Here is a 13,451-nt window from a genome sequence, read left to right on the forward strand (position 1 = left end):
GAACATTACACAACAGCTGACGGATATTTATATAACAATTTACTCAATAATATAGGAAAAATGTAAATAGTGTACTCGTCATTTACAGATACATAAATAATATTGACATTGACCAATGGGCAAGGGATCAATATTCAAATACATATACATTTAGTTATGAGCACGACGATATATTTATTACAATTTAATGATATTCAAATATTGGAAAATAATAATTAAAATAATATTAGTAAAGTTCATAATAAAGAAAAGAACCATAATGAACCAAAACAAACTAAAAATAAATAAATAAATAAATAAATGTGTAAATATGAGGTCTGCAAATTTTTTGTGTGTAAATATCTGAAAAAAACAGCCGTACTCTCATTAAAAAAGAGGGACTCTTACTTTGTAAAGCTCGAAGTTCCACTTGTGCCGGCTCTTCTTGCACATGCGCAGGCAGGCTGCTTTGGCATCATGGCGCGGAAACGGCGGATTCCAGAGTTTCCCCTGTTTCTACTGTTAGTGTCTGTAGCGTTTCTGCATTTATTTACCTGCCCGTTCACTAAAGTGGAGGAGAGCTTTAACCTGCAGGCAGCTCATGACCTCCTGTATCACAGAGCTGAGCTAGAGAAGGTAAGAGGGCGCAGGTGTTGAGGTATTCAGGTGATGAGATGTTTACTCCTGCTGTCCTGCAGCCTCTGCTGTAAGTTTTAAAGGGAAAGCAGAGAGTAGCTCCACAGTGCTCCAGTTTGGGGCGGTGGCGTTTTCTCTTCCTCATTTTAATGTCTGTAGAGAGTCATTCAGTAGTGGCAGACTGACTGTGTGAGCTGTGTTTAATGTTTCACCACCTTAAAAGCACTGTTTACACACATTTTAAGACTTTAAACGTCATTAAGTCTGAGTACACAGTAGTACACAGTAGTACTTTCCTCCAGGACCAACAAAGCGCAACGTGGAACAAACAGTACAATATAGATAGATAAAGTGCAGAGATGCAACAAATTGTGTCACATAGAACTATTACACTACAATACGTACAGTAAATACAGCAGACATGATTCACACCATGCTGTGACCTACAGTACCAGTTAAAAGTTTGGACACACCTTCTCATTTAATGTAAATGAACACTGAAGTCAGTCAGACTATGAAGGAACACATAAGGAATCACACAGTAAAAAAAGACAAACCAAAATACTTTGTGAAGCATTTAGGTGGCTCTTAACTGGGGGTTGTTAATTTGTGGTCTCTGAGGCTGATAACTATCATGAACTTATCCTGTGCAACAGAGCTATGGCAACTCTGTCTTTTTTTCCTGGGGCAATTTTTTTTTCTTTATTCAGTTGAGTACCGGTAGTTTTTGCCATAATATAGATTAGAACATTACTCAAATAGGGCTATACCAACCATGTTGTATACCAACCATGATCTTGTCAGCCGTCTACACTATCCGCTGTAGGGTAGTTTTTGTAACCAAAACCTCTGAAATCAAGGCTGCTGCACTAACAGCCCTTCAACTATTACTTACACTAATTATTGGACTCTACTTTAAAAATAAGATTTTCAATACACTAAATGTTAATTACATTAATATTAACTGAACTAAAGTTTAAAAAATATATATATATATATACACACCAAGTACATCTGGCCCAGAAGTAGTGCTGCATGATTTTGGGAAAAATGTACTTTGTGATATTTTGTTATTATGCGATATTTAGCTCTGGAAAAAAATATATATATATCTTTGAGTACAGTAAACATTGTTGTTTTATTCTATAAACTACGGACAACATTTCTCCCAAATTCCAAATAAAAATATTGTCATATAGAGCATTTATTTGCAGAAAATGAGAAATGGCTGAAATGACAAAAAAGATGCAGAGCTTTCAGACCTCAAATAATGCAAATAAAACAAGTTCATATTCATAACGTTTTAAGAGTTCAGAAATCAATATTTGTTGGAATAACCCTGGTTTATAATCACACTTTTCATGCATCTTGGCATGTTTGATAACTTTGTCACTCTTGGTGCAAACATTTGGGCAGTTCAGTTTGGTTTGATGGCTTGTGATCATCCATCTTCCTCTTGATTATATTCCAAGTTTTTAATTTGGGGAAAAAAAATCAAGGAAAAACATCATTAAGTGGTCTCTTATTTTTTTCAGAGCTGTATATTGTGATACTTACAATAGAGCTTTCCAAATTCAATCAAAATTAATGATCCAACATGTCATTATATTAATAGTGTAATCTTGCATTAATGATTTGAGTGTAATAAATGGAATTAGGTAGACCTAAGTGATACTATTATACGTATCATCATGTTACATGATAACAGTGTGAATTTTCTTTGTATTAAGCAGCAGAACGTAATTGTATATTGTGCAGCCATACCAGAATAATTATTCATATGATGGGATGAGATAAGAGATTTTGCACAAACAGCCAACAGGGTTTTTTATTTCCTTGGAAAACTGAGAACTTGGGTGAGCTGTTGGAAAGTCAATGTTTTCCTTGTAGCAGTACTATAAGAACAGTCTCCAATTTACATACACTTTAAGTACAAATTACCATTTTATTATATATCAGAAAGAAATTATTTCAGGCACTTTTGTTCTTTTGTTAACCAGCCCCAGAATAGGATCGCCAGATGTTTTTTTTTTTTTTTTTTAAGTTTAAAATGATACATTAATAGAAAAATGTAATGCTTCTTAGCAGTTTAATTTCTGTGCTGTTTTCTGTCTGTAATGGACGTAACATACTCTAATAATCTATTTTTAAATATAAAAACTCAAACTAAAATAATTCCTCTGTTTTAATCACATAAAATTAGTAAAAATTTGCTCTTCTTATTGTTCCTCATTTGCATATTATTATGACGTATTCCAGTGCTGCTTAAATACAGAGCTAAAGTCTTTATGCAGGAAATCAGTTTGTGTTTTAGCTCAAACAGACCCAGAGTTCTTCATCATTATCTGATAGTGTGTAGAGATGCAGGTGGGCTAGCTCTGTGGTTTCTACACTGTGGGTGGTGAGTGTGTGGTGAGGAAGCTGCATCAGTGCCAATGGTTTCTGCACCCAATGTGCTCGCATAAATCTTTCACTCTGTACAGGCTTGTCATTCCCTGTTAAAACTGTTGCTCCTGGTGTTAAATTTAAGCTTAATAAGGCCTGTCACCATAATTAGGTTATTAATTTATTGCACAAGAAGTGGACAAACCCAGTCATTTTGCTGACCTCAGTATTGATCATCATGTTTTTCTAATCAAGAGCCAATGTTTGGATGCTATCTTAAACCCAGCCGACAATTTATTTTCACGTTATGTGCCTGAATCTTTTAAATAGCAAAGGCACTTGTGAATATATCTACGCTGATGGGTGTGATGGTCTCGAAGTGATGTGTGATTAGGTACATTTTTGGTGTATTGCTAAATTGGCAGCGAAAAACACAGATGTACCACTGACCGAAATGAACCCTGACTACAGTCAACCGGCAGATGTTCATCGCTATCTTGGCAATCTGTCACACACACATACACACCACAATGCACAAAACCAACTTTTATATCAACAATAAACAGAATACTTAATAAAATAGCATTGCTTTAGGTGTGTGCTTTTTAGCTGCTCACACACCTGAATTCAGTGGTCAGTTTTCTCTGATGAGACGTGCAGAAGCACAGCGCCATTAAAATATCAATCCACCAAAAGAGCATACCTGACTTTTTAAGGAAATGGCACAATGTGACACAATGATTTATTTCCATTACACTCAAAACACACCCATGATTAAGAGAATTAGAACATGTTAAATCTAGGTGCACAATGTATGGTTGATGGCTATCCTATGGATCACTAAAATTTTTGAACCTTAAACAGAAATAATAATAGTTTTTGTTTTGTGTTCTTTTTCAGTATGATCATCATGAGTTCCCGGGAGTGGTTCCCCGCACGTTTCTTGGCCCTCTGTTTATATCTGTGCTCAGCTCCCCCATGGCAGGTTTACTTTCCCTGATAGAGGCTCCAAAGTTTTACACACAGATTATTGGTATGTATGAAAACATCCAGAAATGATCACTTTCACACAAAAACCCTGTCTCACCAACTTTACACAAGAAATAAAAAAAAAAACTTTTTAATGAAAGTCCAAATCCTGTTGGAACAATTTTAAGTTAATTTTGATACAATTTAGAGAATTACGGCAGATATTGTATGTCAAAATAATGAAAAATGACAAAACATATTACACATTTTAGATGTATTAATAAACAATGCATGATCATGCATCCCAATACTTATGTCCATGTAATGTCATTTGAAATAATGGAAGACCATTTTTAGAATGGTCAGGATGTGGTTTTAAGCTTGCTATCAGCCCTGCTTCCTCAAACCCTCAATTCAGCCCCCTCTGTCACCGTATCTGCTATCTATCTTTAGGTTGCCAGATATTCAACACAAGCTAATTGAACACAACTTAAAGCTTTAACCTCCTTTTTGGTGCCACAGTTTTCCAACAGTTTAGGAAAGTTTGACCATCTTGTTTGCCTAACAAGTAGGTGTGGTTTATTGTGCCCTGAAATCTCACAATATGTTTTAGCGTATTTTTTGGTGCTAACAATTTTCTTCGTGACATGAAAAAACATTTTATGAATATGTTTACTGTAATAAAATAAAATGCATGTTCTAAACAAAAATAAATTATTTTGTGTAAAATCATAATGTAAAAATAGTAATTTAATTTAACAATCCATATATAGTGCAAACATAAACAATTATTCCCTTAAAGCTCCACAGTACACAGACAGAAAACTTCTCTTATTACAATATTATTTATTTTTTCACAGTATTACTGTGTTACTGTATATTGTGCATGTACTAATGGCAGTTCTAGTGCATCCTAAAGCTACAGTGTTTTGTCTTGTGCAGTGCGGGCTGTTCTGGGCGTGTGTGTGTGCCTGTCTCTCTGGCACATGCAGAAAGAGGTGAGGAGACAGTTTGGATCGCTGGTCGCTGGCCTTTTCTGTCTGATCTGCGCTTCACAGTTCCACCTGATGTTCTACAGCACGAGGACTCTTCCTAATGTATTTGCTCTGCCTATAGGTACTTATTGTCTGGATGTGTAGCTAGAACATAAAGACATGAGGAGTTTAGAGGAGTTCAGCCTTACACACAGCTTTTATATTGAACATGGTGCGAAAATAATATATATTTCAGTTGTAAACAAAGTGTAAAATATAATTGCATTACATTACATTATATAACATTTCATTTGGCAGAGGCTTTTGTCCAAAGCAACTTAAAGTAATGATGTACATTTATTAATAGAAGACATAGAAGTTTAAAAAAAAAACATTTTCAGCAGGGCCTAAAGGAGGTCAAATGGAAATAATGGGATAGAGAAGGAAAAAAGAGGAAGAAGGAAATTATATTTGAAGTAGTAGTTTGTTAGAGGTGTTAGGAGAGTAAGTTTCTTTGAAGAACTCTGTCTTCTGGAGCACCTCTACTCTCTTAGCACATTTAACAAACTAGCTACTTCTAACCTTATTTCCTTGCCACATATAAGAGTTCTTAACAGGGTTATAACAGAAGCACAAGCCTGTCTACTGAGATGCTTTGACAGTTTCTTTATGTAAAGATCCTATTTAGTAATTCAATTAATCTTAATTAATTGGATAAACCTCATAATAAAATTATTAAATTAAGAAATTAATTATTGTAGCCATAGCCTTTTTGTTATTTTCATGAAAAATAATAATCATTTCTCCTCTTGCCTAAAATGTTTTCTTTTTTAGTTTTCATACGGGTAGCTAGACTAATGTAGTTTGAGGTCTATGTTGTGTCTATGATTGATTCTTGATTGTATTTAATGCATCAATATTATTTATTAATCTTTGCACTTTTAGTTTTGCTGGCCTTCACGTCCTGGATGGCTCAGAAACACGGCTCTTTCATCTGGCTCTCTGCTTTCGTTATCACCGTGTTCCGCTCAGAGCTGTGTCTTCTGCAGGGACTCATGCTGCTAATGTCTCTGCTATCCAGGAGACTCAGTGTTCCTCGGCTGCTGTATTATGCTGTACCTGCTGGGATTTTGTCTCTGGGTAGGCATAGTTGGAGTTTAAAGGTGTGTACTGACTGTGTGTGTGTTGTGGTGTTCATCCCCTGAACATGTACTGTATTTCTATTTTTCTGCAGGTCTCACTGTCTGTGTTGACTCTGTTTTCTGGAAGAAGCTTCTGTGGCCTGAAGGCCAGGTCCTCTGGTACAATACCATCTTAAACAAAAGCTCCAACTGGGGAATATCCTTTATTTAAATGCATGCTGTTATCTAATCTGCCAACCGTGTGGCAGCAGTTAAGTGCATAAAATCATGCAGATGAAAATCCTTCTCTTTTTACAATATGGATTTTTTTTTATAATGATAATATTGTCATGATACACTGCCTGGCCAAAAAAAGTTTACCACCTGGATTTAACTAAGCAAATAGGTAAAAGCCTCCCATTGGATATTTACTGCTTGGCTGATTATGTTTCTGCCTGCAACAATTAGTTTAACCCTAACTGATGCAGTGAGTAGCTTCTCATTGTTAAACAACCTTTTGCAAAGATGCATCATGTGCTCGTGGAAAAGTTTAATTTCTGTCAGAAGGGTCAAATCATCTGGACTGCAAAAAAGTTTTTAGGCTTTCTGGGTTATGTGACAATGTTCGTAGCCTCCTCACCCATTACCACTCGCTGTTGTATTTATGTGGATCTTTGTGGAAACGTGCACCCAAAGTGCAGTTACGGTGCATGACAGTGAACAAATATCTATTTTATTAAACGCGAGGTGACAAAACTCACAAATGTTGATCTGGGCGGAACTAAAATTACCATAGGACAACAAAGTTTAGAGAAAAACAGTAGGTAAATCAGCCTGTAATTTTCTCAGAGGATGTCTGAGAAAAACACGTACATGGTCAATGCAGACGTTTAGGTGGACTTCTCCTAGGTAGGCGTGTCTGATGCAACAGCAAGGATTCAGTGTATGTGCATTATAGTGATGATGGTATGTAGGTACTCGGTCTTTCCTTGACTTCCTCCCCTCAGTAAACCTCTCCCTTCCTCTGGTACGTTTACTCCGCGGTTCCTCGAGCCCTTGGTGCTACAATCGTCTTTGTCCCATTTGGTCTTTTGGACAGACGAATGAGGACGCTGCTGCTACCCACTGTGGGCTTCATCCTGCTGTACTCCCTCCTGCCACACAAGGAGCTTCGCTTCATCATCTACACTTTCCCCATCTTCAATATAGTGGCAGCTCGGGGCTGTTCATTCATGTAAGTTATCGTATAGTAGTGTGTAGGACCACATATGAAAGTGATAGTTTCAAATCTTGACTTGACAAGATCTGCCCCGAAAAGCCCTGAAAAAAATCAGAGAGTCACTTCAGCCTGGTGTTTTTGAACTTCCCAGGTTTCATACAGTTGTGATAAAATAAATATATATTTTTTAATATTTAATTGAATAAAAGAAGAATACAGCCAGCTAAATTTCCAATGGAAGTCAATTGGATTAGCTGAACCATCGTCTGGTTTATTTCTAGCATTTATTTTTGATTGGTTGGAATTTTGGATTAATTTCAGGAAATTGAGGCAGGCTGTCATCAGCCATTAAAAAAATTGAAAAGAAAAAAAAAACGTGCAGAAATCTGACTCCCCTCCACAGCAATATCCTCTTGAGACCCAGTGGCCTCATATAAGGACATTATATTTCTGCTTCTCTGCATCATTATTCTTAATTTTTTTAAACGTTAACCCTTTAGCCTTATATGGAGACACTGCCCTTGCTATTAAGTGGTCACATGACAACATTATACTTAAGTGATTAAAAACAAGATGGCGAGAATCCCAGTCAAAATGTCTGGTATAGAGAGACTCAGTCCAAATAGATAATGAGGACGACAACATTTTTTGGTGATGTTCTTTAGTGTTCTATTTAAACTGCAGTACAAAACCAATATAACCGACCCAAGTGTGTACAATATAACAAACACATGAACCTTTGTTTAAAACCTTTGTCAGACATTTCAGGGGTTAAAATGCTAAGATTAATAAGAGCTGTTTCCCGAAACGTGAACGAAAGTAAAATGAGGTGTTTAAGTGCAGGAAATAAGGTTGTTAATGTGTAGTACGTGGGATTCCTCAAAAGGATTAGGAACCCTGTAGATCTGTTTAAATGTTCCACATAATCAGGAAACCTGATATCTCTCTCTTTTTTTTGTCTTTGATTTCAGTTTGAACAACTACCAGAAGTCATGGCTGTATAAAATTGCGTCTCTGGTTGTAATGGGACATTTGGTGGCTAATGGAGTGTACTCTGGTGTTTCATTGTACGTTTCCCATCATAATTACCCAGGAGGCAAAGGCATTCAGGAACTGCACTCGTTAGTACCAGCCAATTCAGGTATGTTTAATTGTGTAGCAGCTGACTGGAGCTGAGGACTAAAAGTATTATATAGAATGAAAAGTGGTACTATAAGGCTTTTTGTATGATTTGTTCTAGATGTTTCTGTACACATTGATGTATATGCTGCACAGACAGGAGTCTCTCGCTTCTTGGAGCTGAATAGTAAATGGAGGTAAAAAAATAAATAAATATACTTTAAATTTTTTTTTTTTATCCCTACTGAAAAAAATAGCTTGGCAAGCTTAAGCTGCTCAAACAAATTATGGAGTCTGTATGTCGTTGCTTGAGTTTAATGGTTAAACTGGTCTACAAGCGGGCTGCCTGGTAGCGGTAGAGGTTTGATTCCCTGCTGGAACAACCGAGGTCTTTCTGTGTGGAGTTTGCACATTTATCCCTGTCTGCTCCAGTTTCCTCCCACAATCAGGAAATTATGGATACTATGAATTGGAGGTGCTCAAAATTGCCCTAGGTTAGAGTGACTGTGTCAATCTTTGCCTGTGATGGATTGTTGGCCTACCTAATACTGTCTAATCTGTACGCTGCCTACAATTATATCAGAGGTATATAGTAACAAGTAGAACTGCTTCCCTACTGTAATAAACAGGGTTCATACGCTCATGGAAAACCTGGAAAAATCATGGAATTTGAAAATAGTCATTTCCAGGCCTGGATAAGTTTTAGAAAAATAAAAATACCCAGAATTGTTTTGAAAAGTCAAGAAAATTTGGTCTACAATTCATGTCCATCCATCGATAAACTGTGTTTCAGTTCATCGATGGAGAAAATCTTTTCGTTTAGAACTAACAAAAACATCAGCTCGGAGTTAATTCAGTAATTTAGCCCTACACAATGGAGCTCTCAGGATCTGACACATTTTATTATTAAAGATTTTGTGTCAACATTTTTCTTTGATTCATTTTAGACGTACTATAATCATATAGCCTTAGTTGACTTTTGGTTTTATTGTCAATGTCTGCACTGATGTTTAAAAAATTGTGTGGTCATAAAAATGTGCCTTGAAGGCATGCGATGTGATATAAAAAAAAACATCGAAATGTATTGCTTAAAATGTGTAAGAACCTTGAATAATATACCTTATTTATTGCACCATAAGGTGCACCGGATTATAAGGCGCACTATCAATATACATCTATTTTCTGTTCTATTTTTATAAATAAAATGCACCGGATTATAAGGCGCATTATGCGACACTAGTAAGGAACAGGGGTGTCGCTATGTTTTTCTGCTAATTCAGCCCTGTAAAGCTAAGCTAAATAAACAAAACTGGCAGTTTTATTTTAAAGTCAAACGAGCGCTGAATGTTAATCTAGCTAGCGCTAGCCACCCACCAGCACTACACCAAAGAACCCAGAGTGTTCTGCTAAGCCAGGGTCATATTAGCTAGGCCGGTAATACTCTCATCTGAGCTGCAAAAAAGATAGCGCTTAGCATGGTTACCGGGTAATGCTAATACTGCTTCAGCAGTGCTAGCCGGAGTTAGCAGCAGGCAACAGGCTGATAATACTCTCCTCTAAACTGTGAAGTGTGCCTTATAGTTAAAAAAAATACAGTGCTAAAATGATTAAAACAATACAAAATATATTTCAATATTAATATTTTGTCCCACCCCTATCACATATGACGTAAAAGGGCCACATTTACTCTCTGTAGAAATGTAGCCTTAAATCAACACAAGCTACCAGAAAAAGCTGATTCCTAAATCTTGAGCTTGATATTTCAACAGGGATATACCTAACATACAGTACAACATAAATTAATATATAAATGTTTTTTTTTTGTTGTTTGTTTTGTAGATATGACAAGAGAGAAGATCTGGCACCAGGAGATCCACTCATGAAGGCTTACTCACATATACTGATGGAAGCAAACCCTGATCAGATCTCACTACTCAGTGGCTCTCACCGAGCTGTTCTCTTTGTACAGGGATATGAAGGAATGACAGTCAATGTATCCCTGTTTCCACCACTCAGCATAAAACTGAACAATAAGCTTGTGCTACTTGAGAGACTGCCACGTTCTCCACACAGCTGATGGATCTTTGCTTCTTCCATGTCTTTTCTTACCAAATATGTTTTGGAAAAAAAAAAAACAATCAGGGGACCAATTTTGTATACATTAATACAAAAAGGTGAAATGGTTGTTGTTCTTCTGTAGACCGTGGTGCTAAAGTTTTCTAATGCGTTTACACACACTTCATAATCATATTACTGAGTCAGGCAATAAGCAGATTTTTAGCTTTGCAGCCAGCCAAAAATCTTACTGAATAAAAACACAAATACCCTAATTTATGTTGTGTGTTGTGGCTTATGTGTAGTTCCTGTAGAGACTTTCTTGCCAATTGAAAAGGAAGGACTCTGGACTATATCAACAGATATTAACTTATTGACAATATGCCTAATGTACAGGGGTTAGAGAGGTATAAACTCCCCCAGCACTGAGCTATGGTGCAATGGGCTCGTGTTCTCTGGAATGATGTTTTGAATGTTTTTGGACAAATCCTCCATCATTTCTCTTTTGTGGAGTGCTAAAAAGTTCAGCAACCTAGCTGCTGGATAACTAGTTAACTCTAGGGCATCATATTGTCAAAAATAGGGCAGGTGTTGCAGCAAATGATGATTATTGTCCATTCCTTAATTCCTACGTGATGGGGAGCTGAAATAAAGTTTTATTAGCTTTATTTTAATGTATTTTCCACTTCACCTTAAACGCTGCAGCCTCTGCTGCCTGTTGCACCATTTAAGGTGGAACAGAAAAATTAGCTAGCTAATTAACTACTGAAACAAAGTACTAACTTTTGATTTATGCTTGTTTTGAAGAAAATGGACTAAAACTACACTTTCAACTATGGAAATATAGTGGTTATTAAATATTTTTTTGAAAATATTGCTCTGTTTTGAGTTTACCTCTAAAAATAGTCAGTATGGCCATCCAGTCCTAGCACTTTTTTTTCACAATTTCCCCCCAGCCTAAGTCATGAGCCTTTGCCCTCTTTTTGGTCAGCAGTGTTTTTTGCCCTGGAACTCTCTCCCATGGATACCATTTTTGCCCAGTCTCTTTCTTATTACTAAATCATTGACCTTAACTGAGGCAAGTAAGCCCTTCAGTTCTTTAGATGATGTCCTGAGTTCTTTTAAGACCTCATGGATGAGTTGTCCATGCCTGTTTGTGTTAATTTTGGTAGGCCAGCCACTCCTGAGAAGATCGACCAGTCTTTCATTTGTGAATAATAGCTCTCACTGTGGCTCACTGGAGTTCCAAATCCTTGTAACCTTTTCCAGACTGATAATCAATGACTTTGTTTTCTCATCTGGCCTTAAATTTCTTAAAATCGTTTCTTATTATTATTCATTTCTTAATGTTGCTTTTTCAGATATTTTAGCAGCTTTTTGTTGTCAGACAGGTTTTATTTAAGTGACTTTTTAATTCTACAGGTCTGGTAGTAATCAGTCCTGATTCTGGCAAGTGAAATGGGACAGGTTAATCACTGTCAATTTAAAATATTTATATTTTTCTCTTTATAAATAAACTCATGATGTAAAAACAGCTTTTTTCACTCTTTTTATGTTATTTTTGCCTGATATATTTTGTCATAAGTATGACAAAAGAAAAAGCAAAAGCAAAAGAAACTGGGGCAAATACTTTTTTCACTGCACTGTTATATGCATCTCATAATTCAATTACTGCAGAACATTTGTCATTAATCTGATGAACATGTTTAGGTGAATCTGATTTATCAAATTGTTTGCTTTGCATCCCAACCAATAATCTCACAGGATAACCTACCATAGTCTGTCTTCACTTATGTGCAGACTAAAAAAAATCCCAGAATACTTCTGTTAAGAGTCTACATGCACTGAGAAATAGCATTACTGAGCTGAATCCAGCTATTTTATCAGATTTACTTCAACTTATTTTTTTAGATCTTGCTCTGATCTGAGAAATGGAGTAGGCTGTATTTTTCTTGTTTTTTAATCTGCAGTAGTTGTACTGCTGTATAGATAAAAAAAAGTGTTCTGAGACTGTTGTTGGTCGTAGTGGTGGTGTGGAGGTGGTTTCTCATTGATGCAAAGGAGACGGGCACTGAGCCGAATCAACACACGGTTATCTGGAGCCTGTGAGGCGGTGCTGCACGTATTCTTGCCTCTCAAGAAAAACTGGTTTTGGCCCACGTCTGCCTGCCAGCCTTCCAAGAGGCACCTGGGATTGTGTAACGGCCCGGTCATCCTCTCACCACTTCCTGTTACTAAGAGTGAAAGAACATGCCATTACTGCGGCACATGTTATTTCCTGTAGAATCACTTGGATGAGTTTCAACCAATATTAAGTATAGCTACTTTATATGTAAGAAAAAGTATTTGGTGATTTAGACCTGTCAGAATATTTATATTATCAATTTATCTTACAGTGTATAGACATATGAATGAGCTGATGTGTCTACAGTGGTTTTTACAGTGGTTATTTGAGCATTTTAATATTTACTTTTTAATATATTGCTTTTTAAAGGAAATGTGTAATTGCATTATAATGTTATGTTTTATTTTACAGAACCAGTTAAACGTTTGCATTCACCTTCTCATTCCGTCTTTTTCTATGTTTCTTTTAGTTTCTACATTGTAGATTAATATTAAAAAATATCAAAACAATTACGGGACACATATGGAATTACATAGTAAACAAAGAAAGTGTTTGTCTTCCACAATGCCCTCACTTAAACTCGCCTGAGATGGGTTGAGGCCTTGGAATGAGCTGGAGCACAAAATGAGGACAATGCAGCAGCATTTGTTCAGCACCTCATTTAAGATGCAAAATTATTTGGAAACAAAAAAATAAACATTTATCTCCATCTATGAGGACAGATCTGATCACCTGGTATTTTAATCTCAGTGTCTTCATGAGGGAGAGTCATCTGGAATAGTTTTATCAGCATCTTGAAGGAGCTCCTGGAGGTGCTGAACAATAGTTGCTGCTTTTCCTTCATGCTGTGAAACTCCAGCTCATCCCAA

At 36.4% G+C, this 13,451-nt stretch overlaps 1 protein-coding gene across 1 annotated transcript; it reads left to right on the forward strand.

Annotated features, from left to right (window-relative positions):
• The first annotated feature begins 423 nt into the window (after positions 1 to 423).
• Positions 424 to 10,732, forward strand: alg12 (ALG12 alpha-1,6-mannosyltransferase). The gene is made up of 9 exons (XM_049473637.1): positions 424 to 615; positions 3,901 to 4,033; positions 4,912 to 5,085; positions 5,889 to 6,083; positions 6,178 to 6,280; positions 7,074 to 7,298; positions 8,255 to 8,424; positions 8,524 to 8,599; positions 10,242 to 10,732. Exons 1-9 carry the CDS (start codon positions 457 to 459, stop codon positions 10,477 to 10,479), a joined length of 1,473 nt encoding a protein of 490 aa, XP_049329594.1. The 5' UTR covers positions 424 to 456; the 3' UTR covers positions 10,480 to 10,732.
• The last annotated feature ends 2,719 nt before the right edge of the window (positions 10,733 to 13,451 follow it).

The sequence above is a fragment of the Astyanax mexicanus genome, chromosome 2 (genome assembly GCF_023375975.1).
Source record: "Astyanax mexicanus isolate ESR-SI-001 chromosome 2, AstMex3_surface, whole genome shotgun sequence".
NCBI classification, from domain to species: domain Eukaryota; kingdom Metazoa; phylum Chordata; class Actinopteri; order Characiformes; family Acestrorhamphidae; genus Astyanax; species Astyanax mexicanus.